Source organism: Colossoma macropomum, unplaced genomic scaffold (assembly GCF_904425465.1).
Source record: "Colossoma macropomum unplaced genomic scaffold, Colossoma_macropomum, whole genome shotgun sequence".
In the NCBI taxonomy this organism is placed as follows: domain Eukaryota; kingdom Metazoa; phylum Chordata; class Actinopteri; order Characiformes; family Serrasalmidae; genus Colossoma; species Colossoma macropomum.
Genome location: NW_023494790.1, coordinates 7,196,581 through 7,222,348, shown reverse-complemented (window position 1 = coordinate 7,222,348; position 25,768 = coordinate 7,196,581). Strand labels below are relative to the sequence as shown.

General features: G+C 40.4%; 1 protein-coding gene across 1 annotated transcript; it reads left to right on the top strand.

Annotated features, from left to right (window-relative positions):
• The first annotated feature begins 4,247 nt into the window (after positions 1-4,247).
• nploc4 (NPL4 homolog, ubiquitin recognition factor) lies at positions 4,248-25,504 on the top strand. The gene is made up of 17 exons (XM_036572004.1): positions 4,248-4,407; positions 8,094-8,174; positions 14,026-14,135; positions 14,322-14,531; positions 14,634-14,682; positions 14,852-14,946; positions 15,043-15,166; positions 16,615-16,794; positions 17,868-17,954; positions 18,309-18,380; positions 18,522-18,648; positions 18,829-18,989; positions 20,454-20,525; positions 21,713-21,805; positions 21,953-22,072; positions 22,623-22,725; positions 23,208-25,504. The coding sequence occupies exons 1-17, from the start codon at positions 4,393-4,395 to the stop codon at positions 23,363-23,365; spliced, it is 1,857 nt and encodes a 618-aa protein (XP_036427897.1). The 5' UTR covers positions 4,248-4,392; the 3' UTR covers positions 23,366-25,504.
• The last annotated feature ends 264 nt before the right edge of the window (positions 25,505-25,768 follow it).

Below are 25,768 nucleotides of genomic sequence, written 5' to 3'. Positions count from 1 at the left end.
CCTACGTTTAATACATTTAATCCAGACACGTTCCTTTATTTCTTTTTTCTTTTTTTGGATAGTACACAGTGCTAAGCCTCTGTGCGTACTCTCGCTGTGATGTCTGCAGTGAGAGAACACAGCATGTTTGCACAAACATGAATATTACAAGTCAACTTTCACCCCATTTCCTCCTGAAACCTCTTCCTCTGGATGATGTAAAGGTTGTTTGGGAGTTTCTGCCACATTATCCTCCCTGGATCTGGTGGTATGTTGGCAGAAAGAGGTCAAAGGCCAGCTGTTTTACCCATTCACTATGCTCGAGAGATACCAATCCATTGCACACCGTGACTGTCTGTAATCAGTGACTGAAGTGAAGGTGTTTCTTCTCTACAGGATGAGATCAAAATAAAGCTGGAAAAAAAAGTGTAAAAGAATACATAGTGTGTTCAATGCAAGAGACTTTAAATCTACACTTCCCTTCCATTTTTTTAAAAAAAACTATGCTAAATAATTTCAATAAATCTGTTTCATTTGATCGGCCTTTATGTGTCGTCTACAAATAGTCAGGCCTGGGAGTTTGCCACCTCTTCTCCACCCTCAATCAAACAAATTAAAGGTTTGCTTTGATTCATGCCACAATGCTTTATAATGAGTCACTGTTAGTACTAAAACTACTAACTTTTATATCACTTATTGTGTTTATCTAGAACCAGTTTTGGTGTTTAAGGGCCTAATAGTGGACTTAAAGGGCCCATATGGTGGAAAATTAATCTTCTTCACTTTTTGGTATTAAGTTTGATGTAACGTAGCACACTGGAAATAACAGCCCATTTTTGAGTGCACTGTTTTCACAATGTCAAAACACATTTACATATCGCCACTGTCCAAAGAAAAAAAAAGTATCTCCAAAACAGTAACATTACAGGAGGGAGCAAAAACACTCTTTACTTTCAATGTAAGTTAATGGAAAGAGATTTTATTTTAAGCAGTTTTGGAGCATTTCTATTGGTCCAATCATCATGAAATTTTCGCACAATGTAAAGGACAGCTGCTGAGCTCAAACGATGCAGAGAAGTAAAAATCACAAAAATGGAGATACATACGTTTCATTGGACAGACGATATATTCACTTATCCAGCCTACTGCAGTTTAGCCCCGCCTACTCACACTGAAGTCATACGAGAGTGCCTGGACTGCTTTTTGAATAAGGCACAATACAAGAGAGCCAATCAGAACATTCAGATAGATATATCATTTGGATTTATCAGTCTCAAGGGCTCCAGGAAAAAGTACAGCCTGCATATTTCTAAAGGATAAAATGAGTTTGAGAAATGTTCATGTAAAAAGTACGTATTACGTATTACTGTAATATAAAACCATACAAACGTCATAACAGGGCCTGAGGAGAAAAAATTAAATACAAGAAAATTATAGGATATGGACACTTTAAGTGTATGTGGGATGTAATTACAGGACTTACTTTGATGCTTGAAAAACTTCAACAGGACATCAGTGAAGGTTTTGTTCATTTGTTAATTCCTAATTTGAAAAAAAAACAACAAAAGAAAAAACGTTAAAGATAAACTAAAGAACCTTGCCTATTTTGAGTAAGGTTATGTAGGCCATATCAGTGATAAAGTGCTATATTATGTCTATTAATTTATTGCACGCTTTCCACACAGACGCGGCTTCGGGACTTTTATTTTGAAAACGACTGCCCGAAGCAGCGTCGGAAATCCCGCCCTATACTGTCGCTACTTTAACCCTCGCAGGTTCATGGGCTGCGTTACAATATGCACCTTGTGTCCTACCGAGAATGCCTCGCTAGTGTTAAACCGATCGGCCTCTGTTCCAGTTATGCTTTTTAACCTGTCTTTCTGTCTTTGTTCCTCCTCTCCACCCCAGCCTCTGCCTGGGTAACCAGCAGAAATGTGCTGTCCTGTTCTGAGTAAGCAGGCGATCATTTCGCACTTTGCGCCTTTACACAACTAAACAAATCTGTTCAGCCTGACTGTCAAGCAAGTGTTCCAAAGAGAACACAAGTACACATCTTATAGGCAGCCAGAACCGTGCGCACTAGATAAGCAGTCTAAGAGTAGCAAGTACCCAACCTACAGCACAGCCACAGTGCCGAACTGGAACCGTTTGCTTATAGCAACACAACCACAGGCACTCTAGTCAGAACACCAGAACTCATATCTGAACTCAGTGGCACAGCGTTCTACCCACGGGCTACCGTAGTTAGCGCACCATATATTGGAGCGCAGCCACATAGGATTCTATGCACTACCTAAGTGTTACAACACAAGCATGCATATCGGACTGCAGTCATTCTAGAAACCCACAGTAACACCGAATTAGTTAGAAATCAAGTATGCATATTAAAACGCAAACCTTTTCGGGTCAGAACACCAAAGCATATTTAAACAGAACCGTTCTAGCTAGAACACTAACTTTACTGATACGGCGTTTAAATTTGTGGCTCAATTTTAAAATATAATTTAGCAAGGATACTCACCCGTTAGCTAGCACACTCATCTGCTGGTTAGGATACTCACCTGTTAGCTAGCATACTCACCTGTTGGCTAGGATACTCACCAGTTAGCTAGCACACTCACCTGTTGGCTAGGATACTCACCACTTAGCTAGCATACTCACCTGTTGGCTAGGATACTCACCAGTTAGCTAGCATACTCACCTGTTGGCTAGGATACTCACCCGTCAGCTAGCACACTGACCTGCTGGTTAGGATACTCACCTGTTAGCTAGCATACTCACCTGCTGGCTAGGATACTCACCTGTCAGCTAGCATACTCACCTGTTGGCTAGGATACTCACCTGTCAGCTAGCAGACTCACCTGTTGGCTAGGATACTCACCTGACAGCTAGCATACTTACCTGTTAGCTAGCATACTCACCTGTTGGCTAGGATACTCACCAGTTAGCTAGCACACTCACCTGTGGCTAGGATACTCACCTGACAGCTAGCAAACTTACCTGCTAGCCAGCATACTCGCCTGTTGGCTAGGATACTCACCCGTCAGCTAGCACACTCACCTGCTGGTTAGGATACTCACCTGTTAGCTAGCATACTCACCTGTTGGCTAGGATACTCACCCGTCAGCTAGCATACTCACCTGTTGGCTAGGATACTCACCTGTCAGCTAGCATACTCACCTGTTGGCTAGGATACTCACCCGTCAGCTAGCACACTGACCTGCTGGTTAGGATACTCACCTGTTAGCTAGCATACTCACCTGTTGGCTAGGACACTCACCAGTTAGCTAGCATACTCACCTGTTGGCTAGGATACTCACCAGTTAGCTAGCATACTCACCTGTTGGCTAGGATACTCAGCAGTTAGCTAGCATACTCACCAGTTGGCTAGGATACTCAGCAGTTAGCTAGCACACTCACCTGCTGGCTAGGATACTCACCTGACAGCTAGCATACTTACCTGTTAGCTAGCATACTCACCTGTTGGCTAGGATACTCACCAGTTAGCTAGCACACTCACCTGCTGGCTAGGATACTCACCTGACAGCTAGCAAACTTACCTGTTAGCCAGCATACTCGCCTGTTGGCTAGGATACTCACCTGCTGGTTAGGATACTCACCTTTCAGCTAGCAGACTCACCTGTTGGCTAGGATACTCACCTGTCAGCTAGCATACTCACCTGTTAGCTAGCATACTCACCTGTCAGCTAGCATACTCACCTGTTGGTTAGGATACTCACCCGTCAGCTAGCATACTCACCTGTTGGCTAGGATACTCACCCGTCAGCTAACATACTCACCTGTTAGCTAGCATGCTCACCTGTTGGCTAGGACACTCACCTGTTGGCTAGGATACTCAGCTGTTAGCTAGCATACTCACCTGTCAGCTAGCATACTCACCTGTTGGCTAGCATACTCACCTGTTGGTTAGGATACTCATTTATTTTGGGTGTTGCAGTTGAAGTCATTATTATTATTTGATTATAAGGTCTGTAGTTCGTTTATACTTTTATTTGATATACAGACTCGACCATCACAGCGCAGCCATCCTGAAGGCTTAAGACAAGGTGTTCGTGTACATACTGGAACGCCGACGTTCCAGTTAAAGGGCAGCTCCACGGATTTTTTTTTATTATTATTATTATTTCTGCGTAATTAAATCGTTAAGATGTAAACAAAGTCATTCAGTGTGGTAAATAAAATGGTTTATTAGTAGGATTGTACGCACTCGCTAGGCGCCCTAGTTAGGCCCCCAGTGCGCAAATTGTGACGCAGCCACGGCGCCGAACTGAGTTATGGAGTTTTGTCTGGCGCAGTCTGCTCTGTTCACGGTCCTGTAGCGTTGAGGGTTGAAGCTGGTCTCGGAAAGTTTTGCGACCGTGTCAGGAATCGGGGACCGCATACCCGATAAATATGGCAGAAAACATTGTAAGTATACGTTTGTGCACTGTTTTATCCCAGATCTTCCCTTATGTTTATGGACAGCTGAACCGACGGAGTGGTAGCCGTAGCTGAGCTCCACTCTGAGTGATGAGGCAGCAGAATCGTTAGCTCGAAGCTAACCAGCTAAACACAGAGGGCCCCGAAAATAATCGGGACGTGGAGAAAATAAAACACGGGAATGAAAACACAGCGGAGCCGTGTCTGAGGAAGACTACTCAAACTTAACGTAGACACGCAGTACGAGCACGAATTCAGTGTTTCCGAGCTTGTGCCGAGTCACTGTGCCTGGCAAATACACGAGGCTACAACTTGTCTTCTTATTCCAAAATTCCCGTTCCACCTTAAATGGTGCAGCAGTTGCATGCTGACGCCTGAGCTGCCAGAATGTAACTGCTGCACCATTTAAGGTGGAACGGGGAAATTCGAATGAGAAGCCAACTTCGGCTTCGTGGTTGGTGGTGTGTGGAAAATTCCGCATGACAAAGAGAAACGGAGCCAGCTAACGGCAGAAAGTGACCCTTGTTATTCAAAATAACGTTATTCAGTTGAGATACGGAGCAGTTACAGGCGTTAAAAACACATTCTCGACTACTTTTTCCAGAATATTCGCCTGGTTGCTGCTCGCTGAACGGATTTGGCAGCTCGTTAACCCAAACGAGAGGTGGCTAAGTTAGCTAACGTTAACCTGTGATGATACTGAGGTTAATACGATTATCAGATAACGATAACAAACTTTACGGCTTAAGTTGACAAAAAATATTGCTTGTTTTCTTCCATAGCTGAGTTCATTTTAGCGGCCTGACCACAAAATGCTGTAAAGTCCAGTTGGAGCTTGAAAGAAAGCTAACGTAGCTAGCTAACTAACTAGCTAGTTAACTAACCTAACGTTTGTTTTTATTATTATAATGTTCATTATTGACTACAGACACTTTTGCATTGTTTATTGCTATTTAGCCAGACGTTCTGCCAAACTGGCGTTGTCGATAACGTGAATTACGTTACCTCAGTTTTAACTGAATTGAAACTGTTGAGTTACTGTTTATGAACAGCTAGCGAGCTCACTAACGCACCTACACTGAACAATACAGTTACAGTTCTTCAGGGGGTCTTTATTAAAGGTAACGGTTCTGTTTAGAACCGTCAATTCCGTATAGAACCATTTCGGGCTTAAATGGTTCACTTACTATATAGGTGCACTTTGTAGTTCTACAGATACAGCCTGTAGTCCATCTGTTTCTCTGCATACTTTGTTAGCCCCCTTTTACCCTGTTCTTCAGTGGTCAGGACCCCCATGGACCCTCACAGAGCAGGTACTATTTGGGTGGTGGATCATTCTCAGCACTGCAGTAACACTGACGTGGTGGTGGTGTGTTAGTGTGTGTTGTGCTGGTCTGAGTGGATCAGACGCAGCAGTGCTGCTGGAGTTTTTAAACACTGTGTCCACTCACTGTCCACTCTATTAGACACTCCTACCTTGTCAGTCCACCTTGTAGATGTAAAGTCAGAGACGATAGCTCATCTGCTGCTGCACAGTTTGTGTTGGTCATCCTCTAGTGCTTCATCAGTGGTCACAGGACGCTGCCCACAGGACGCTGTTGGCTGGATATTTTTGGTTGGTGGACTATTCTCAGTCCAGCAGTGACACTAAGGTGTTTCCAGCAGCACTGCTGTGTCTGATCCACTCAGACCAGTGCAACACACACTAACACACCACCATCACATCAGTGTTACTGCAGTGCTGTGAATGATCCACCACCCAAATAGTACCTGCTCTGTGAGGGTCCATGGGGGTCCTGACCACTGAAGAACAGGGTAAAAGGGGGCTAACAAAGTATGCAGAGAAACAGATGGACTACAGTCTGTATCTGTAGAACTACAAAGTGCACCTATATAGTAAGTGGAGCTGATAACATGGACAATGAGTGTAGAAACAAGGAGGTCATAATGTTATCGTTGTATAATTCCACATAAACGTACATATACTATGCAGAAAATAAAAAAAAAACGACATAAAAATAGACAGAAGTTTGGCAGAAATAAAAAAATAGACAAAAAACAGACATTAGACATAAGTTGAAGTATAAGGGAGTAGGAATAAAAGTGTATATATTTTTAAGTACCAAAGGGTTTCTTTTGCAAGTCTGGCATCGTAGCAATAGAAGAACCCATCACTGTGAAGAACCATTTCACCATGCAAAGAACCATTTAAGCATGAAATGATTTTATACAGAACTTATGGTTCTCAATAGATCCTTTCACTCTACTGAAGAACCCTTGAAGAACCATCTTTTTTAAGAGCATATCCGGTAAACCTCAGTCAACATGTGGTGGGCTGATAAACAGTAAATGAAATGCAGGTAGAGGAGTAATAGGTAAAGAGTAGAGTATGTTTGCTTTTTTACTGAAATATGTCCTCCAGCAGGTTAGCTAACATTCATCCGTCCTGCTGGCTGTTCATATAGACAGCTGATGTTCCAGCCTGGAAGTATGACACGTTATTTGGTCACCAGATCACCAGTTGTGTTGTGAAATTCTCTACCCATCCTGGCCTGTCTTGCTGTCAGTTGATTATGTAAACACTCAGTTTATGTAAATGTGAGTATTGAGTCAGCCCTTTGCCTTAGACCGACCTTGGAGTCGTAAACCTGATGGATTTTGCATACCAGACTCAGACTTAGTAGACTAGAGGTTGGGAGGTGCATTAAAGTTATTAGCCTCGTAGCTCCAGTGCAGAACTAATGAAAGCAAACTCCAGGCGCCGAACATGTCTCGGCCGATCGACTGTGTTCGTGGGAATTATGTAAATTAGGGTTTTTCTGGTGAACCGTTTTGTTAACTGATACCCCATTTATCTCATTATTATGGACTAATGTGTCCTCATTTTTAAAGTAGTTGCTTAAAACACTGTCTTTGCTACTGTTAGTTCAAATGTAAGGGGGGTCAACGAAGAACTCATTTACTGCATGAGCTGAATTCTTTTCATGTTTGTAATACGGTGTTGTGCAGTTTTTATCGGTCATTTATTGAAAGTGTTTTAACCTTTGCATTTATTTGTTGGTTTAATGGGCTGTCGATGAGGGACAAGAATAGCCTGAATGGTGTTGTAAAAATCTGTCCAAAGATAATTGGATTCCAGCAGAGAGACCTGGGCTCCCTGTGGGAGAAACAAGTGGCTCGGAAAGCAAAAGGAATTTCAAATCACTCAATCTGAGCATATTTTGTCCAGCGAATTCACTGTAATGCCGTCAGGTCGGCGTTGCATCGCGCCCCTCAGTAGAACAAATCGCTGTGTGTGTATATATATATATATATATATATATATATATATATATATATATATATATATATATATATATATATATAGATAGATAGATAGATAGATAGACTTAGTATATAACTACATATATATATGTTTATGTAGTTGTGCTTATGGGCGGGAAATCCGCAAATGAATTGCCCTTTTTGGGATTAATAAAGTACTCTGAACTAAACTGAAATATGTTTAGCTCACTTATGGTCAGTGATGTGTTAATCAAAGGAGCTGTAAACACCGGTTACACCAGTAGCTGGTAGATCAAGTTTTGCTGAAAAGTATTGATTAATGTTATATGATGGATTTACATGATATTATGATGTAACTTAACATGCTTCTTATGTCATTCTGTTCGTAGATCATTCGTGTCCAGTCTCCAGAGGGGATGAAAAAAATCTCCTCAACTAAGCGCGAGACAGCGGCAGCTTTTCTGAAGAAGGTATGAAGGAACGCTTAAAATGCACATGTATACTAGGGATGTCCCAATATGATCCAGTATCACTCAGGATCGGTGCCACTACAGGCGTATTTTTAATGGATCGGCACTGTCATAGAGTGAACATTACCTGCAACAGTGAGGCATGGTTTCAGAAGATAAAGCAGTTTAGTTGTCTACAGTGTGGAGCTGTTTTACAGTGGAAAATGAAAACTTGTAAGATCTGCAGTGCCAGTGTTTTCAGTGTGTTTTGAGCTAGACCCCTTTCCTCTAAATATTGGCATATAAAATTAAGTGCGCGTCTGTTATGCTTCAAGTCAGTTTCCCTCTAATAACTGTGAGTAGCATGCAACCAGTTTGCATCAGGGCTGTTTTAAAAACTGAACTGTTGTGTAAGCCCTGTGTTTTACTGATGGCTGTGCTGCTTCTGGTTTAAAACCACTGTTTTACGTTACATTTAAAATGACATGAAAGTATGTGATGTGCATTCGCAGCATGTAGCATAATCTCAATGGTTGTTTCCCATAAATAGTCCACAACACAAATGGAAGCTGTCGGTTCAGAGTGTGTCAAACTGTGTACATTTTAAAAATGGAGTGATTTTCTGCAGCGTTCTTAACCTCTTTAACTCTGTGGAACAACCGGTGGTTCCAAAACGCACTTCGTCAAATTCTTTACTTCATAACTTTCATTTTTCATGAGCTACATGCAAAAAGTGGGCGTCATATGAGAGCTGTAACTGTCTTCTCTCCAGTCAAATAGATGGGCAGTGTAATTTAAAACTTTGTAATAAAAGAAGCTGAACAATTTTTTTTTTTTTTGTCTACTGAAAGTCGGCCCATTTTTCCACAAATCTGAGCTATAAACTGGATCTCAGATGGCGTCTCTTCAGTGATCTGCACTGTAAAAAAATAATTTTATAAAAAAATACAAAGAGCGTCTAAGATTTTTGGCTTTCAGCAGTGAATTGTAAGCATATAGCAATATGTGTGATCATGAAACACATTTTCTGTTCATTTGAGGGGAGCTTTTACAAAAAAAAAAACCCAACACTTATTTATTTCATGCAGTTACTGAATAATTTACCTTACGATTTGGGCGTGTAAATTCAGATGGAAAAACCGAAATATATCCTGGACAATCTGTTAGCCGAATTAACATGGATACCAGTCAAATTGGACCAGAATCTGTATTATTAGTCACATTGTGGTCATTAGAAGAAGAAAAACACAAAAAATATCAGTCCAGACTTTGACTTTATACACATGCTGCTTTATTATTAATTAGCAGACTAACATATTGTAATTGGCTGACTAGCATATCTGAACTTTGTCTGTGTTATTTATAATAATTCAAATACCACATTGGGTTTGGCTGATACTCAGTATTGAGGTACTTGCATTGGATTGGTGGGGAAAAGGAGCTGGATTGTGACAACCCTAATGCATATTCATACCTGAAAGTACACAGTTTCTATATTCTGCATTTCTTTATTTAGCCACACTGCTTTCTGTTTCAACCCCTTCTTCTTCACTCTCTTCAGGACTGGCTGGTCTTTCACCTTTAACCACTTAAATATTTCTGTCCCTTTGTGCGACAAAAGATCTGTTAGCTGAATGTAGCGGCCCTGCATGTAATGTCAGTATTTAAAACATAAACAAGAAGATCTTAAATCAGTAATGGATGCTTGCATGTTTGCTTGTCAGCAGCACAGTCATGGTGGCTTTTCCCAAATTCAAAGGCTACTGCAGAATCTTCTACCTTGCTAATCATTCATTTCTTAGTTCTTTTTGGGACATTTATCATAGTTTTCTAATTTGAACAAAGATACTGACACTTTGAACAACTCTGACATCTGAGCTGGGACCTGCTGTGTAGGGTGTCCAGTACCAGTATTGAAGCTGCGGTCCTTCCTGGCCATGCACACTTCTGATTTATTGATGAGGCTCAGCTAAAAATGGAGACAGGCTCCACACTCCACCGCCATGCGCCGCTCTCCTAGCTCAGCTGGACCGAGGAAGTCCAGCTCTGGCCTCATACGTACGAACTCCCTCAGCAAGGGGATCGGTGGAGTGCTGCTGCTTCCAGCCACTGCCTAGTCTCACAAGCCAGACCTGATGCTGTGAACACCACATTTTTTTCATCCCAGCAACTATATCTTGTGCTGAAATGCTTAAGTTTGTCACAGCTAAATGTTTGAAAAGGTATGTTTGGCATTGAACAAATTAAACCTCTCAATGGATCTCCATCTCCAAAAACCATCTCATGGATGTGTGGACAGCCCGTCCGAGCACAACTGACAGAATACCGTTAGTTGTGGCTTTCTCAATATAGGAAGCTTTACATGTCTAAAGGTATCCACACACCACTTCTAATTCATGAATTCAGCTACTTTAAGGGGCTCCAGTTGCTGACAGAGTTCAGTTGTGCGCACACAGCTTGCATGATCTCTATAGCATCCCATTCCCAGCCAGTCCTTCCCTACTCATGCGGTCTTTCCCTACTTTTTCTCCATGTTTCCTCCATATCCACGTCATTATTCACATGACCTCTGTGTTTTGTGATTATGGCTGAAATATTAGGTTGGGGAACGGAAGTGTCATTCAGTATTATTTTTAGCTAAGTCAAAGAAAGCGTGATCATTTCTTAATTGTTTTGTCTAATTAAATGTCTCAGAGTCATTCTGGGACAACGCGTCGTTTGCAGCTGTCAGTACAGCCGAGTGAAAGTGAAATTACGGCAAGAACATCAGTGCCACAAGCATAAACAGCACAGAGCTTCAGCAGATTAAAGTTAAAGTGGCTTCATAATGACTCAGGAAAAAAAAACAGTTGTTAGTGTTGAAATCTGTTTATATTAAATATGACCAGATGATGAACTGTCAATTGAACATCACTGTTTGCTCTTAACAACTCGCTTTTTATTATTATTATTTTTTTTTACACATTATATTTTCTTAATAACTGGCTATATTCTGCTATATTCACTAGCAGGCTGGACAGACAGCTAGCTGTCTAACAGGCGAACGCTACAATAATAAAAAGACTTTAAATAAAGTGCAACTTAAAAATGGAGACATACAAAGTAAGGGGTGTAATTTACATGCCTGTTACAAGGTGAAAATGCCCATATTTAAACCAGAGCTCATATAAGAATCCCAAATAGCGCTGAGCCAACCCCACTAGATATAGCTAATATACCTAACTGCCATGGTGAAAATACAAGAAGCGTTTTTGAAATGCTGGTTTAAAGAGAGAGAGAGATTTTTATGGTTTCTCTGCCTGTACAACAATGTAAACAATTAGAAGTTTAAATGAAATGACTTCATTAGTGTGAATAATTGATGTAACATTACGCTGTTAACAGGACTCTCTAACTAAAGCGCCCCCGCTGTCGGTGTGGGTGGGTGTGGCATCACAATGCTGGCTCAACATCGTGATGTCTGTTCGCCATCAGTGATGGACGATGGCATCGTCTTTCGGCCCAACCCTGGAGGGATGGAGCTCCTTACAATACCTTTAGGATATTAGAGAGTTGGAGTGGTGTTTGTGGTCCAGAACTAATCATCCAGCGTCAGTGCCTGACCTCACTGTGGCTAAATGCAATGAAATCCTCACAGCACGGATAGACGCTCTAAATCAGCCACTGAAGAACGTCTGGAAGAGCCCTGATGATGATGAGGATGCACTCAAGACCTCTTTCATAGTTCAGGACGGCCATCGTGAGACGTGTTTGGCGGTTAGAGCAACAAGTGCGCAGTTACGCAGAATGCGGTGCTGCCACAGAATACCGAATTCACATTATTCTCATTCACACGGTGTCTCGTATTATTTCTAAATAAGCTTTGGATTTTCATTGCAAATCTGGTGCAAAAATAGTAGAGAAGACATCAGGTGGATTATTAGCACAAATCAGAGCCGCATTACCCCATTAAAGAATCATGACTTGCTTGGGAACGAGTGTGAAGCTGCAGATCAATGCAGAGCTCTTGTTCAATCTGACGCTGAGCTGTTTTTCCAGTAGAGGTCGAGTCAGGGTGAGTGACACAGGTCTGGCAGCCCTGAACTACCAGTAAGGGCTCTGTGTGCATGTGTTGTACAGCCACAAAAACATGTTCTCACTCACCTGGTCCAGTTTAAACTGGATCTATTTAGAGCATCGTTAGAAGTATAGCATCAGTGCTTGGCACGATGTCCGGTCGGGTTTAAATGGCTGTTTTGAGTGATAGCTGTGGGCTAAAAGTACTGCTGATGAAATCAGCCTTTGCTAAATGTGTCCTGGCAGCATATCTTCACTTACTGCTAACTTCTGTACCACCCTTTCAGGATCTGTATTCTAATCTTAATTATATTATCATTGATTTTCTAAATGTCTTTCTAAATGCTTCAGATAGCTACATGGTGAGTGCAAAGCCAGGCTTGCAGCTAATGCTTGGGCAGCTTTTTCCAAGCTTCAAGTACTTGTTGATAGTCCTGAACGAGTCGTTCTCAAAATAATCCCTAAAACAATGTTTCAGTTGTTTTTTTTTTTTGGCCATCTAAAAGAACAGAAGCTTCCAGGTTAATCAGTGTTTCAGTTCACACTGGTTGCACTGCAGTAAAAACTGTGGAAAAAGTCTGCCTTTTTCACACTTGTGTCTGCCGAGCCAGTCCTCATGTTCACGTGAGCTTGTAGCTTCACAGTCTCCTCACTCCACTCTCTGTAACTCAGTAATGAGCAAGCTCAACTCTGCCTCTGCTTTCAATGATAAAGTGATGCTTATTAACGTAATAAATTATGTTTCTGACTAAATTGAACTGAAACTGAAACTGTGATGGTAATAAATAAGTCTAATTTGTTGCACTTTTAAATTAGTGAGTAGACATTACTCATAAAAGCTGTGTTTGAAGGCGAGGGTTTCAGTAGCAGCTTCTGTAGCCACATACAGTGCAAGCAGCTGGGCTTCAGCCTGACTCCTAATACACTGTCACCTATTGGATATAGTAGTAATGCACTGACTTATGGTATGGTCAACCATTTAACATAAACATAATTGCTTTTAAGGGTGATTTTAGAATTCGAATACTCTTTTGAAAATATTGATTAGGATTTACAGCCTGCGGATCGCCATACAGATCAATCCTAATTCGTTTGCGTAGTGTATCCAAGGCATAACTTTGTTCATGGATTAATCTGATACTGATTTCAAATTTAATGGTCAGGTCTAGTTGCAGTGTTTGGCCTTCTTTATTTGACTCAGTCTGTCTGCCGTTAAAGCTGCGACTGTTAAGGATTCAGCATATTTCACAGTTTGCTCTTTAGCAAGTCGCTGCTGTTGGAACAAAACCTCGTATCTACAAAAAGGTAACTTTACAGGACGAGGAAAAACGTTGGAGATATGAGGTTTTGTCCCGACAGCAGTGATGTACATGTGAGTTGTGTGTAGTGAACTCCTTGAGTTTAAGTATGAAGGGTCAGTGTCTCAAAACTGCTCTACTGTATTTTTAGTCAGTTGTCTTTCATTCCCTCTTCTTGTGAGCACCCTTTTTATTCTTTCTGTTTGCTCCTCCACCTCCTTGTCCTTCTCAATACTGGACCACAAATGTGCCTTTGTATTCTGAGCTGCAGAAATGTTTCTCAACAACTAAAAATCTTAGGCAGACATGACAGCCAGATTTGTTACACTAAAAATATCCTTGCTAGCCCTTTCTTCTTTGTAATTTTATTCTTGCATGAATGTATAATTAGCACTAGAATATTCACTTTGAAAGTGAAACCTCAAAGGAGATCATATTCTCTCTCTCTCTCTCTCTCTCTCTCTCTCTCTCTCTCTCTCTATCTATCTATCTATCTATCTATCTATCTATCTATCTAGGTTGCTAAAGAGTTTGGTTTCAACTCCAATGGATTTTCTGTTTACCTGAACCGCAACAAAACTGGAGAGATTCTTTCTCAAAACAAGACTCTCAGTCTGCTTAAAATCAAGTAAGTCTCCATGCACTTGTGAGCAAGCAGATTTTGGGAATGAATTAATTTAGAGGCTTTGAAGCACACACAGAATATTAATATGCTGATTACAGTGACTGTCTTTGTTTCTTTCCCCCTATGTTTCTTTCTCTTACCTCACCACTCTTTCTCTTGGCCTCCATCTCTCTGTTTCTCTCTTTCTAGGCATGGAGATATGCTGTTTCTCTTCCCATCATCTGCTGGTCCCTCAAGTGAGACCATGGACACACAGCCCCACTCCTCTTCCTCCTCCTCCTCTTCATCCTCCTCCTCCCTGTCTCGTTCACACTCGGCTCCACAGATTCCAGAGGATGAGATTGACCAATATCTATCCAAGCAAGAGGGCAAGATCTACAGAAACAGAGACCCCCAGCTGTGAGTGTTTTGTGTTGAGACCCTTGTTTTTACCTAGACTGAACAATAGAAAATGTAGGCAGGAGAATGGCCTGTGATAAAGTGTGTCCGTATGTGTTTTAGATGCCGGCATGGACCCATGGGGAAATGTGTGCACTGTGTGCCTTTAGAGGTGAGACCAGAGAGCATTTCTTTATTCAGATATATGTTGGGAGAGCTTTTGTACGCACGTGAATGTGACCCAGAAGAAAAAGTTCAGAAACTCTCAGCAAGCTGAATCTGAGTCATGGTGCATGGCATACAAAGATTTCTTGATTTAGAGTGCTTCTTTTGTTCAACAGCCTTTTGATGAAGACTACCTGAATCATCTTGATCCGCCTGTCAAACACATGTCGTTTCATGCTTACATCCGCAAACTGACGGGTGGAGCGGACAAGTGAGTATTCCTAAAGCCTTTGACCTTTTCGGGGGAAATATCACTGATTCAAGGCCTTTGGAGGAAACAAGTTTCTTATTCTTCTCTTCTTCTCAGAGGAAAGTTTGTGGCATTGGAGAACATCAGCTGTAAAATCAAATCTGGCTGTGAGGGTCATCTGCCCTGGCCAGAGGGCATCTGCACTAAATGCCAGCCCAGTGCGATCACCCTTAACAGACAGGTATGCTGTAGTTTCCCTACTAGTTCCATAGCCTCAGTTGACAGGTTTACTTCAACCCTCAGCCTTCTTGTACCAGCAGCTACTGCTTTGAAGTTTGTTTCAGCTCTGGAGCGGACATCTCAAAAGCTATGTAGCATTACAACCTTGTTTCCAAAAAAGTTAGGACGCTGTGCAAAATGTAAAAGAAAACCAATTGCAATTATTGCAAGTATAAGGACAGCATATTAAATGGCAAAACTGAGAATTTTTGTTGTTTTTAGGAAAATATATGCACATTTTGAATTTGATGCCACGAACACAGTTCAAGAAAGTTGGGATGAGCCAATAAGAGACTGTTAAATTTGTGTAGTGCTTCAATAAAAAAAAAAAACAGTTGGACATCTTGCAATTAGTTCAGTTAATTGGCAACAGATCAGGAACATGATTGTATATAAAAAGAGCATCCCAGAGAGGGTCCTGTGGTCCATCGAATTAAATCATGGGCGCTGCCTCCCCCGGACTAAAGAGGAGAGGGACCATTCGGCTTGTTATCAGCACGCAGTTCAAAATCCAGCATCCGTGTTGGTCCGGGGGGGCATTAGTGCACATCTGTAAAGGCACTGTTATGCTGAACGATGTATACAAGGTTTTGGGACACCGTATGCTGCCGTCCATATGGATTCTTTTTTTATTTTAGCAAGACAATGACAAACCACATTTTGCATGAATTACAACAGAATGGCTCCATTGCTAAAGAGTTCAGGTGATAAACTAGTCTGCCTGCAATCCAGATCTGTCACCCATTGAAAACGTTTGATGTATTGTGAAACGAAAAATATGACGAAGGAGACCCAGAACTGTTGAGCCTAAATCCTATATCAAGCAAGAATAGGAAAACATTTCACTTTCAGAGCTACAGCTATTTGTCCCCTTAGTTCCCGAGCGCTTACAGTGTTGTTAAAAGAAGAGGTGATGCAGCACGGTAGTAAACGCCTCTGTCCCGGCTTTTTTAAAACATCAAATTTAATATGGGCATGTATTTTTCAAAAAACAATAAAATTTCTGTTTCAACATTTTGATATGTTGTTTTTGTACTATTTTCAAGTAAATATGGGGTTTAAATGATTTGCACATCACTGCATTCTGTTTTTATTTACATTTTGCACAGCATCCCAACTTTTTTTGAAATGGGGTTGTACATAGATGTCACCCCCAATCTTTGGAGTCAGTTAGTATTTTGTTAACTTCTTCATTGATAGCACAGTATTTTTGGGTAAGTTGCTCTTTTAAAAACACCTGTGTTTCTCAGAGTAAATGTTATAGTTGACATTGCCAAACCGTTTGGAATTTCCTGCTAAGCGTTGACCTAATCTAAATTTCCTCTTTTCTTCTGCCGCACTGGCTGGTGGACAGCTACGGGAGTCTTGTAGCATTTTGTGATCAATGGTTTGTCTTGCTTTGCAATATAGAAATACAGACATGTGGATAACATCATGTTTGAGAACCACACCATCGCAGACCGTTTCTTGGACTTCTGGAGGAAGACAGGAAACCAGCGGATGGGCTACCTGTACGGCCGTTACACTGAGCATAAGGACATCCCACTGGGAATCCGAGCTGAGGTGGCCGCCATCTACGAACCACCACAAGTGAGTGCTTCAAGGGGATAATTAGACAAACAGCATGTCTTAATACGATAGGTTTTTCAATACACCAAAAATAAGGGTTCCTGGAAATTGCCAATACGGCACGTTTCGTACAGTCTTTTTAAAACACAAAATTGGCATTTCACTGAATTATTAGCCTGTATATTACTGTGATGAAACCTAATGAATACCCAGATATAGGTTTTACCCAGATATGGCCGTTTAACAGCTAACAGAGTACTTGAGCGCTCATGCACGTCCCTGGTCAGCTAACATGATTCGAATGAGACAATATGATGTGTTTGTTCTCATTTTTTATTAAGATATTTTAAGTATTCAGTACTCCAGCTGGCTTCTTCATCTAGCTAGGGGTGATTATTCTCATCACTGACTCTGGGTGTGTCCTAAAACATGCTTCTCTTGTCTCTGGAATCGGCTGTGTTGAATGATCCACAGTGACTGGCTGCAGCAGAAGTCTGATAATCTTCAATGACTTACTTTCTTCATTCAGTCTAGTCTTATTACCTATGAAACGTTTAACAGCGGAAAAATCTGGCTCAACCACATTCCACTGGTCTGCTGCAGTCATTCTTGCGGCAAAATGAAGGTCAAAAACATGACCACAAGAGGGCGAAAGAGGGGTTAATTTTAAGAACTGTCAAAGCACAGCTTGGGTTCTCACATTCTTTTCCGAGGGACACTCGTACTGAAGTTTTGTAACATACAAGAATTGGAAGATAATATTGTTGCTATTGTTCCTGTTGTTTGTGTGGGAAAAAAGTTGTACATAGTAATTTATATGGTGAAATTTTCCACAGCTGCACCCATTCATATGCTGTAGAAAGAGGAATGCAGCTCCGTCTCTTTGTTAGCAGTGATTAAGGACTGGCTGTTCTCACTGAGCATGTGGTTTTTAAGCTTTATCGCCTTCTTTGTTCCAGTGATTCCATAGTCTTGATAAGAAAGAAGAAGAAAAGCTAATGAAAAATATGCAGGGCTGTGGAACTCATTCTTCCTTTTATGTTTCACCATTTCAAACAGACCTGTGGTAACAGTTCCTCTTTGTTTGGTTTCAGATTGGCACTCAGAACAGTCTCGAGCTAATAGAGGATCCGAGAGCTGCAGCAGTGGAAGAAATTGCTGCTAAACTGGGTCTTCGCAAGGTAAATTCCTCCATCTCGCGCTCTCTCTCTCTCTGTCTTTCGCTCCCACTCCCTCACTCTTCTTGTGTATTCTGGACTATTAGCCTCTAGGAACCTTATTGGTTTGCTTATTTTATTCATTTAGTTATTTAACTAGGTAGCTGGCAAGCATTTGTGCCATATTTCAAAGCATCTATGCCTGGAGCAAAACAGTCGACTTAGGCACAGCAAAATGAGCCTGTGACAGGAAGTGTCACACTTAAAAGTGTGATGTATTTCATTAATTTCATTATCTTGTTTCCTCAGTCTTGTGTGAGCTAAAAGGAGTAAATGGATTCTTACATATGTATTTTTTTCCTTTTTTTATTTTTTAAGGTGGGGTGGATCTTCACTGACTTGCTATCAGAGGATACCAGAATAGGCACAGTGCGTTACACTAGAAACAAGGTAAGATGTAGTGCCTGATTACAGGAAAATGTCCATGGATTGGTTTTACTTAGCCTTGTTTGTATTGTACTTGTTTTGCACACCTGGTAGCTCTTCAATGAGTTTGTGTGAATCTCAGTATGTGTTGTGTTTCCTCTACAGGACTCGTATTTCCTGAGCGCTGAGGAGTGCATCACCGCTGGACATTTCCAGAACCAGCACGCCAATCCTTGCCGGCTCTCTCCTGATGGACATTTTGGATCAAAATTTGTCACTGTAGTAGCAACAGGTGCACAGCGTACCAACTATTTTCCTGCCTCTCTTTATCCTTTACATTTTTTTTCATTATATGGGCCCAGTAATATTAAACACCAACAACACATATAACCTCCTGTTCCTTTTTATGTGTTTAATATAGTCCACTTTGCTATTTATCCCTTAGGCCTAACACTGATATGTGTCTGTGCAGGTGGTCCAGATAACCAGGTGCATTTTGAGGGGTATCAAGTGTCTAACCAGTGCATGGCTCTGGTGAGGGATGAGTGCCTGCTGCCCTGCAGAGATGCTCCTGAACTGGGCTATGCCAAAGAGTCCAGCAGTGAGCAGTACGTCCCTGATGTCTTCTATAAGGTACATACACATAAAAAACCTTCATCCCAGCATTCATACCATCGAGGGCTGCTCAGTACATCTGTTTGTTATTTGCAGTACAGAAATTTCCAAAAAAGTGATCCTGAGTGTCCTGAACAATCATAGTGCCTGATGAGTATTTCTGTGGGTGTTTTTTTTTATAATGTTATCGAACAAAATAAATTATTGTGGTCAGAATAATGCAGGCAGATCTTTAACATCACCACATTATTGATTTATTTTTTATTTTTATTTTTTTAAATCAAGGGTACAAAATATGCACCAAGCTAGGCTTGGGTGATAAGGCAGTATAACTGGATGTTGTCAATGATTGATAAGTAATCTGATAACTGTACTTAAAAGGCGATAATTGCCGTGTTGGAAAACTGACCGAGAACCAGGGGGCAAACTGGAAAGGACTTAATTTCCGATAAACAGCTTGCTAAACATGTTGCGAAGTTGGGGTTCATATTCAAGTTTTTTTTTTTTTTGTTTCCCTTTTACTTCTTTTTTTCTTTTTTTTTTTTTTTTTTTAAACTTTACCTTAAGATTAATTTGCATACATGAAATAGAAAATAAATGCTGACATGCTTTGGATCTTCAGGCTGCTTCACTGTGAGTTGTTTTTTCTAAAGATTTTTCATTAAGACAGTTAATAATCAAAAGAAAAATTAAAGCTAGAATAGAAATTAGGCCAAAGCGCAGTGAACAGCATGTATTGTTAAGGGTTGGGGGAGCAGAGGGGGTTTAGTATAATTAATAATCATGATTTTTTTTTAACTAGAAAATATTGTGTAAATTACTTCTAGCTGTTCCCCAGGCCACAGCAAGCAGAACGTTTGTGTGTGTAACCTATAAATTATACATACGCTGTGCATTTGTAAACGTACATGCTTTTACCGGTCATGCTCTTTATCTTTTCCACATGACGCGCACTCTACACATGGTCATACACAGGTTTTGTCATTTAGGTACATATGCATGCAATCATGTCAGGAGGTCCACACCCAGAACCATATGTCTTCTATAAGGTGTTATAATGTTTCTTACCAAGACCTTCACTTCATGTGACAGTGCAGTATGTTCAAAGTGTTCCACAGTCACGCAAATCCATGCTGTAGCTTTCAAGTGCACTTTTGCTAGTACAGTACATCACCGAGTTTTGGATGCTGGTTTTGGTTAATTCCCAGTTGTTCCCTGTGATGGGCAGTTCTGGGACACCACCAAACACCATGCTTGGGTTACATTCACATAGGTGTTTTTGTATCCATTAAACATGCATCTCTTGCCACTCATTTCAAAATGATGCGTTGTCAAAGAACAATCATGACAGTGTGTGAAATTCACACTTTGTGAAGTTGAATTTTTGACGGAGTGTGTTTGTTTCTTTCTTTTTCTGCTATGATGGTAATTTTTTTTTAATCATTCTTTGTGTTTTTCCCTTTGTACTTCTTTTATGTACAGGATAAAGACAAATTTGGTAATGACATCACATACTTAGCCCGGCCTCTACCTGTGGAGTATCTTATCATTGATGTGAGTACCTACACTGCCATCCAGGCACTAACAACACAGGAATAGATTGTCTGCAACCACCTTTCCAAAACATACTCAAGGGATATTAAAAGATTTTTACATTCTTTTGCACTTTGTATTTATTATTAAACTGCACCATTTGTAAATAGAAACACTCATGTGTAAAAGCATAGCTGCTACAGTTTTATATCCACCATTTTTTATTTGGCTTATTTTACTTTTTTATATTTTTATTTAAAATTTTATATATATATATATATATATATATATATATATATATATATATATATATATATATATATATATATATATATAAAAACTGGACATTTCATTTCCCATGGCACATTAGATTTAAGATTCAAGATTCTTTGTCATTGCATAAAATATATCTATATATATATATTTTTATTCCTAGTTTAGGCTTTTTTATTTATGCAATGTCAGGATTGCTACCCAATTTCGTTGCCCCCTGTGCAATGACAAAGAATCTTGAATCTTAAACCTTAATGTGCCACAGGAAATGAAATCGTCCAGTTTTAATTATTTTGGTAAATGTTCTCTCTATGGGTTATTTGAATGCTGAGACAACATGCATTTCCTTTTATTTCTAAAATATGTCATTGACATTTATGATCTACATTATGTTGACTCGCCATCCAGGGTCATTTGGGAAGGGTCACTTAGGTTTTGCAGTAACTGCAGACATTTTAGACTTAAAATGAAGAAAGAAATAAAATTAAAAACAAAACTGTCATGCAAACTGCATACCTGAATCATTACATCAAAGATTTGCCTATTTGTTCTTTGACTCTGACATACTGTTGTTTATGAAAATAAAGAAAAGTACATTACAAAGATAAAACCAGTAGTATGAACCCTAAAAAGCCCAAATTTTGTTTGTACTTTTGTCCGTTTTGTTCTATGACAGTATATGATGTTAGAGCTGCGTATAGAGATGATGGATTATTTCTTGCGTGGAGGATGGATTTCTGCTGAGCAAACAAACTAGATTTGTTTTCCTGCTGGCGTAGATGACCTCTATTCTTAATGACAGTTATAAATCAGGCACAGTATGCCAAATGTTTTACATAGATATGGTAATTTTGTAGATTACTTTAAGAGAGAACCTCAACTGTGTGTGCATTAGAGTATTTATAGTTAATAGAGTTAATTCCTGTGTTGTACAGATCACCACCACCTTCCCTAAGGACCCTGTTTTCACCTTCTCCTCCACGCTTCGCTTTCCCATTGAGAACAGAGACGCACTGGGGGAGACGCAGGTACGCTCACTTACTTTAAATACATTAACATTATAAACTAAAATGAGTAAATTCTCTTTGCAAATGCAAAAGCAGTGCATTTTCTAACAACTATTGGCCACATGTAAGCTGAACTTTTTATAAATCATTTAAATGTATTTGTTTCAGGACTTCCACAGTCTAGCTACCTATCTGTCCCAGTGTTCCTCTTCCTCGCCCTTCCTGGACATTGTCTCTGACTTCCACTTGCTCATCTTTCTCGTCACCAATGAGGTCATGCCTTTGCAGGTGAGTTTTTTGCAAAATAAGTTTACATGATGTCCATATTTTTACAGTATGTGAGTAGTTAATGTCCCAGGTTACAGAACATTTTCTTTGTGTGTACAAATGAGTGATATATATTTAAATTAGTAGTTTTACTTTTAACTTTATTTATGTGTGTATGTGTGTGTGTGTGTGTGTGTGTGTGTGTGTGTGTGTGTGTGTGTGTGTGTGTGCGCAATGCGTAGTTTTTAGTTACGATGGACCTGCTTAGGACTTTTTTTGGGCATATTCAGTTCAGCGACATAAGTGATTTTAATGAATCAGATGGTGGCAGGCTCTTTTCTCTGCAAAACTGGCTTGCGTATGTTGCCCCCCGCGCCCCCCCTCCCCCTTCCCCAATGGCCCTGGTGAAAGCAGGCCATGAGGTTATCTGGCCAGTGAATATATTTAATGTTTTTTTTTTAGTGCTGAGTTTACATTTTTCATGGACCCATGACTTCCACTGACACAAGTTCCATTGGTCAGCTTAAAGTTAACTAGGCACAAAATTTTGCATGTTCTTTCTTGTTTACAGGACAGTATTGGGCTCTTGCTGGATGCTGTTAAGACCTCAAATGAGGAGCTGGCACAAACCTGGAAGAAATCTGAGCAATGGGCTACCATCGAGCAGCTCTGTAGTGAGTGGATTTCTGGCTAATACTGGAGATTTGGAAAGATTTTAGATTGTACGGTTTAAAGATTCCAGCACCAAACCGATCACCCTACCATCTGAATCTGTTGTTTTCTGATTTGGATCTTCAATTTCATTACAGTGTAAAACAAGCCGCTTACAGATTGTGGTGGTTTCTGTCGATACTGACCAATCTGGGCTTCAGAATTTATTTGAAATGGGCTGTAAAACTTAAAAGTTTATAACTTCAAAAATGGAAAAAGCCAGAGAATTTGACTCATGACCTGAGGCAAAGTGTGTTTTTGGTCAATCAAAATTGGCAAATATTTGGTTAGTGTTTGCTGCGGTTCTACTTGAGTTGCTCGAGCTGTATAAATGTAGCTAATAAATAGAAAAAATAGTAAATAGATGTTGTTGTTTTTTTTTATGCTGGAAGTGACCAAAGATCCCCCCATTCCTGTGTTTTAAATCATCTACTTCCTCTCTTAGGCACAGTGGGAGGGCAGCAGGCAGGCTCTCTGGATTACGCCATGGGTGGTCCATCTATCCCAGCATCCTCCTCTGCCATGTGGTCTTGCCTCCACTGCACCTTCATGAACCAGCCAGGAACGGAGCACTGCGAGATGTGCAGGCTGCCCCGCAGTTAAAAGTGCCGCATTTCGTGCTGTGAGCACACCACTGCGCCGGGAGACAGCAGCAGGAGTGGGTGTGTACCCCAAAGCCCCACCCTCTTACACACTTGCTCCACCCCATTCCAAACTCCGCTCACTCCCTCACTGACTGGGCTGGGTTGCTATGCGAATGCCAGTGGTGCGCTGGCCTGCGTGGCCAGTTGAGCAAACAGAGCTAAAGATGATTGTGTGTTCCTGTAGCCTCTCTGCAGTGGCCGCACGGCTTGCTGGGACTGATTTTAGGTAAAGCACTTGGCCAAGGCTCCTCCCTCTCTGCGGTCCAAATTGACCTGGTGGCAACATTGCTTCCTGGACTTGATGAAACTTGCTGAATTTGTTTGTGGAAGCAATCTTCTGCTCCTTCTGCTCTCACAGCCTGGAGATGTATTGTGTAAATAGTATGCAGATAAGGATTGATACTGTTATTTAATTTCAGTAAGGCTTTTTTTTTGGATCATAGCTATATGTATATTAATAGAATTTAATACAATCCCGTTTTCAGAAAACTATGAAGCTGAATAAGCACTTGGTGGATTTTCACATGGTTACTGCATCAAACTGCATCAAAATGCACCAGTTGGCCCGCACACTGGCCCTTTCAGCTCACTTTGATTGCTGGTTTCCTCAAAGGAGCTTTAAATGTGACGCCTATTAAAGATTGCACAGGCCTTGTTCCTCAAAATCAAAATACACCCTTTTCTTTTTTTAGCCAGCTTTCAGGATTGTAGTGTTACAGGTGGTTTTGGGGTATTTTTGCCAGACTTCATCACATGGTTCAATAACGGATTTCAGCTTCTACCACAAAGCCACTGAATGTTCTTCTTTGGCTTAGTATCTTTGCTTTCAGAGTACTTACTGCTACGAATGGAGCGTGTCAACCAAAGCGCTCAGCAAAGTGTAGTTTCTGAGCACTTCACTTTGTGGTGCTTTCTCCACTTCAGACATTGTCCTTTCATTACTTCTCTCTGTCTCTCATTTCTTGGCGCCAGTCCAAAGGTTTGGAAGTGTGGAGAATGTTTGCATAGCCTGCTGCCCTAAACTCCATCATTATAACCTTCAAAGGCTTCAGCCAGGAACTGCTCTGAACACTCTTGACACTGCTCCTTTCCATCTGGCCCAATGTGTCCCACACCTGGATGAGAGAGAGAGAGAGACAGAGAGAGAGAACAACAAGGAGGAAGAAGAAACAACATTGGCAGTGTTGAATTGGATATTTAATCACATATAATTAGTCACGTTTCATTTTTTTAAAAATGGAGCCAAAGGCAAATTTTGTATTTGCATCTATCATCGAAAACAAAGCTGCCTTCTTGATCTTTTTGAAACTAACAAGCAGTTCACATCCTAAGCTGAGTATGGTGCATATTTGAGTTCTTCTTTGATCTTCTTTTTCAGAAGAATCTTTAGACATGGATCTTGCTAGAAATAATTGAGAGACTAGACTTGTTCCCTTTTTTCCTAAGTGAATTTATTACTGTCTTTGATTAAAGTGGATTTTGCAGGGTTTCACTTCAAAAGTTTCTCAGTTTTCGCCTAAGTCACTGGCCGTGGAGCTCACACTCAAATAGAATCTGACCATTACGTTCATTTTATTTTTTTAACATAATCATAAACGTGACATGATAGTACAGAGATGAAACCTTTAAAAATCTACTTCAGGAACATGAAGAGCAGCTATGGTGACAAAAGGTTGTTATTTGATTGTTAATTGGTAGCTTTTTAAGTAACTACTGCTGTTTTAATATTAAAACATCCAGCTCCTTGCACCTTAACTCAGTCCAAAAATGTTTGGACATTTTGCATTTAATCAGATTTTCCTTTTAAATTGAGATTTTCCAGCAAATTGTAGAGGACTAGCATTTTGGTGTGGTGGGTTTGTAAGTTATGGCATTTACAATGTTATTGTGATCAAGCTGGATTCCAATACATCAACCCCCCCCCAACCCAAATCCAATTCAACTCCTACCTCTTATCTTCCTCCCAGCTGAAATCTAGCGTATACCAGTCCTTTACGATGAAGTCTGAAGGAGGCCAGTGGCTCCATGCTGTAGGCCAGGTTTGGAGAATGAAATGCAGAAATAACAGTTCAACAATAAAAACCTGTTCATTTGAATGTAGTGCTTTCTCTGCCTTTTTCATTTATAAATATTGTGTGTGTGTATGTATATATATATATATATATATATAGATATATATATATATATATATAGCACATTGAAAATGACATTCAAATCCAACTGAAAGCAAATGTTATATCTAAGAAAGCAGTGATTAGAATTTACCTGTTGGGACTTGACCCCTATCATCAAAAGTGATTTGATTTAAGCACTAAAGCCTTGATTAACTCTCTGCTTCACCACTGATCAGATATATCCAATT

Excerpts from the sequence above, each read along its gene's own strand:
- nploc4 (XM_036572004.1), top strand. Across the intron at positions 18,649-18,828 it reads TGTCACTGTAGTAGCAACAG|GTGGTCCAGATAACCAGGTG; the intron begins GTGCACAGCGTA and ends GTGTCTGTGCAG. Across the intron at positions 20,526-21,712 it reads TGGAGTATCTTATCATTGAT|ATCACCACCACCTTCCCTAA; the intron begins GTGAGTACCTAC and ends TGTGTTGTACAG.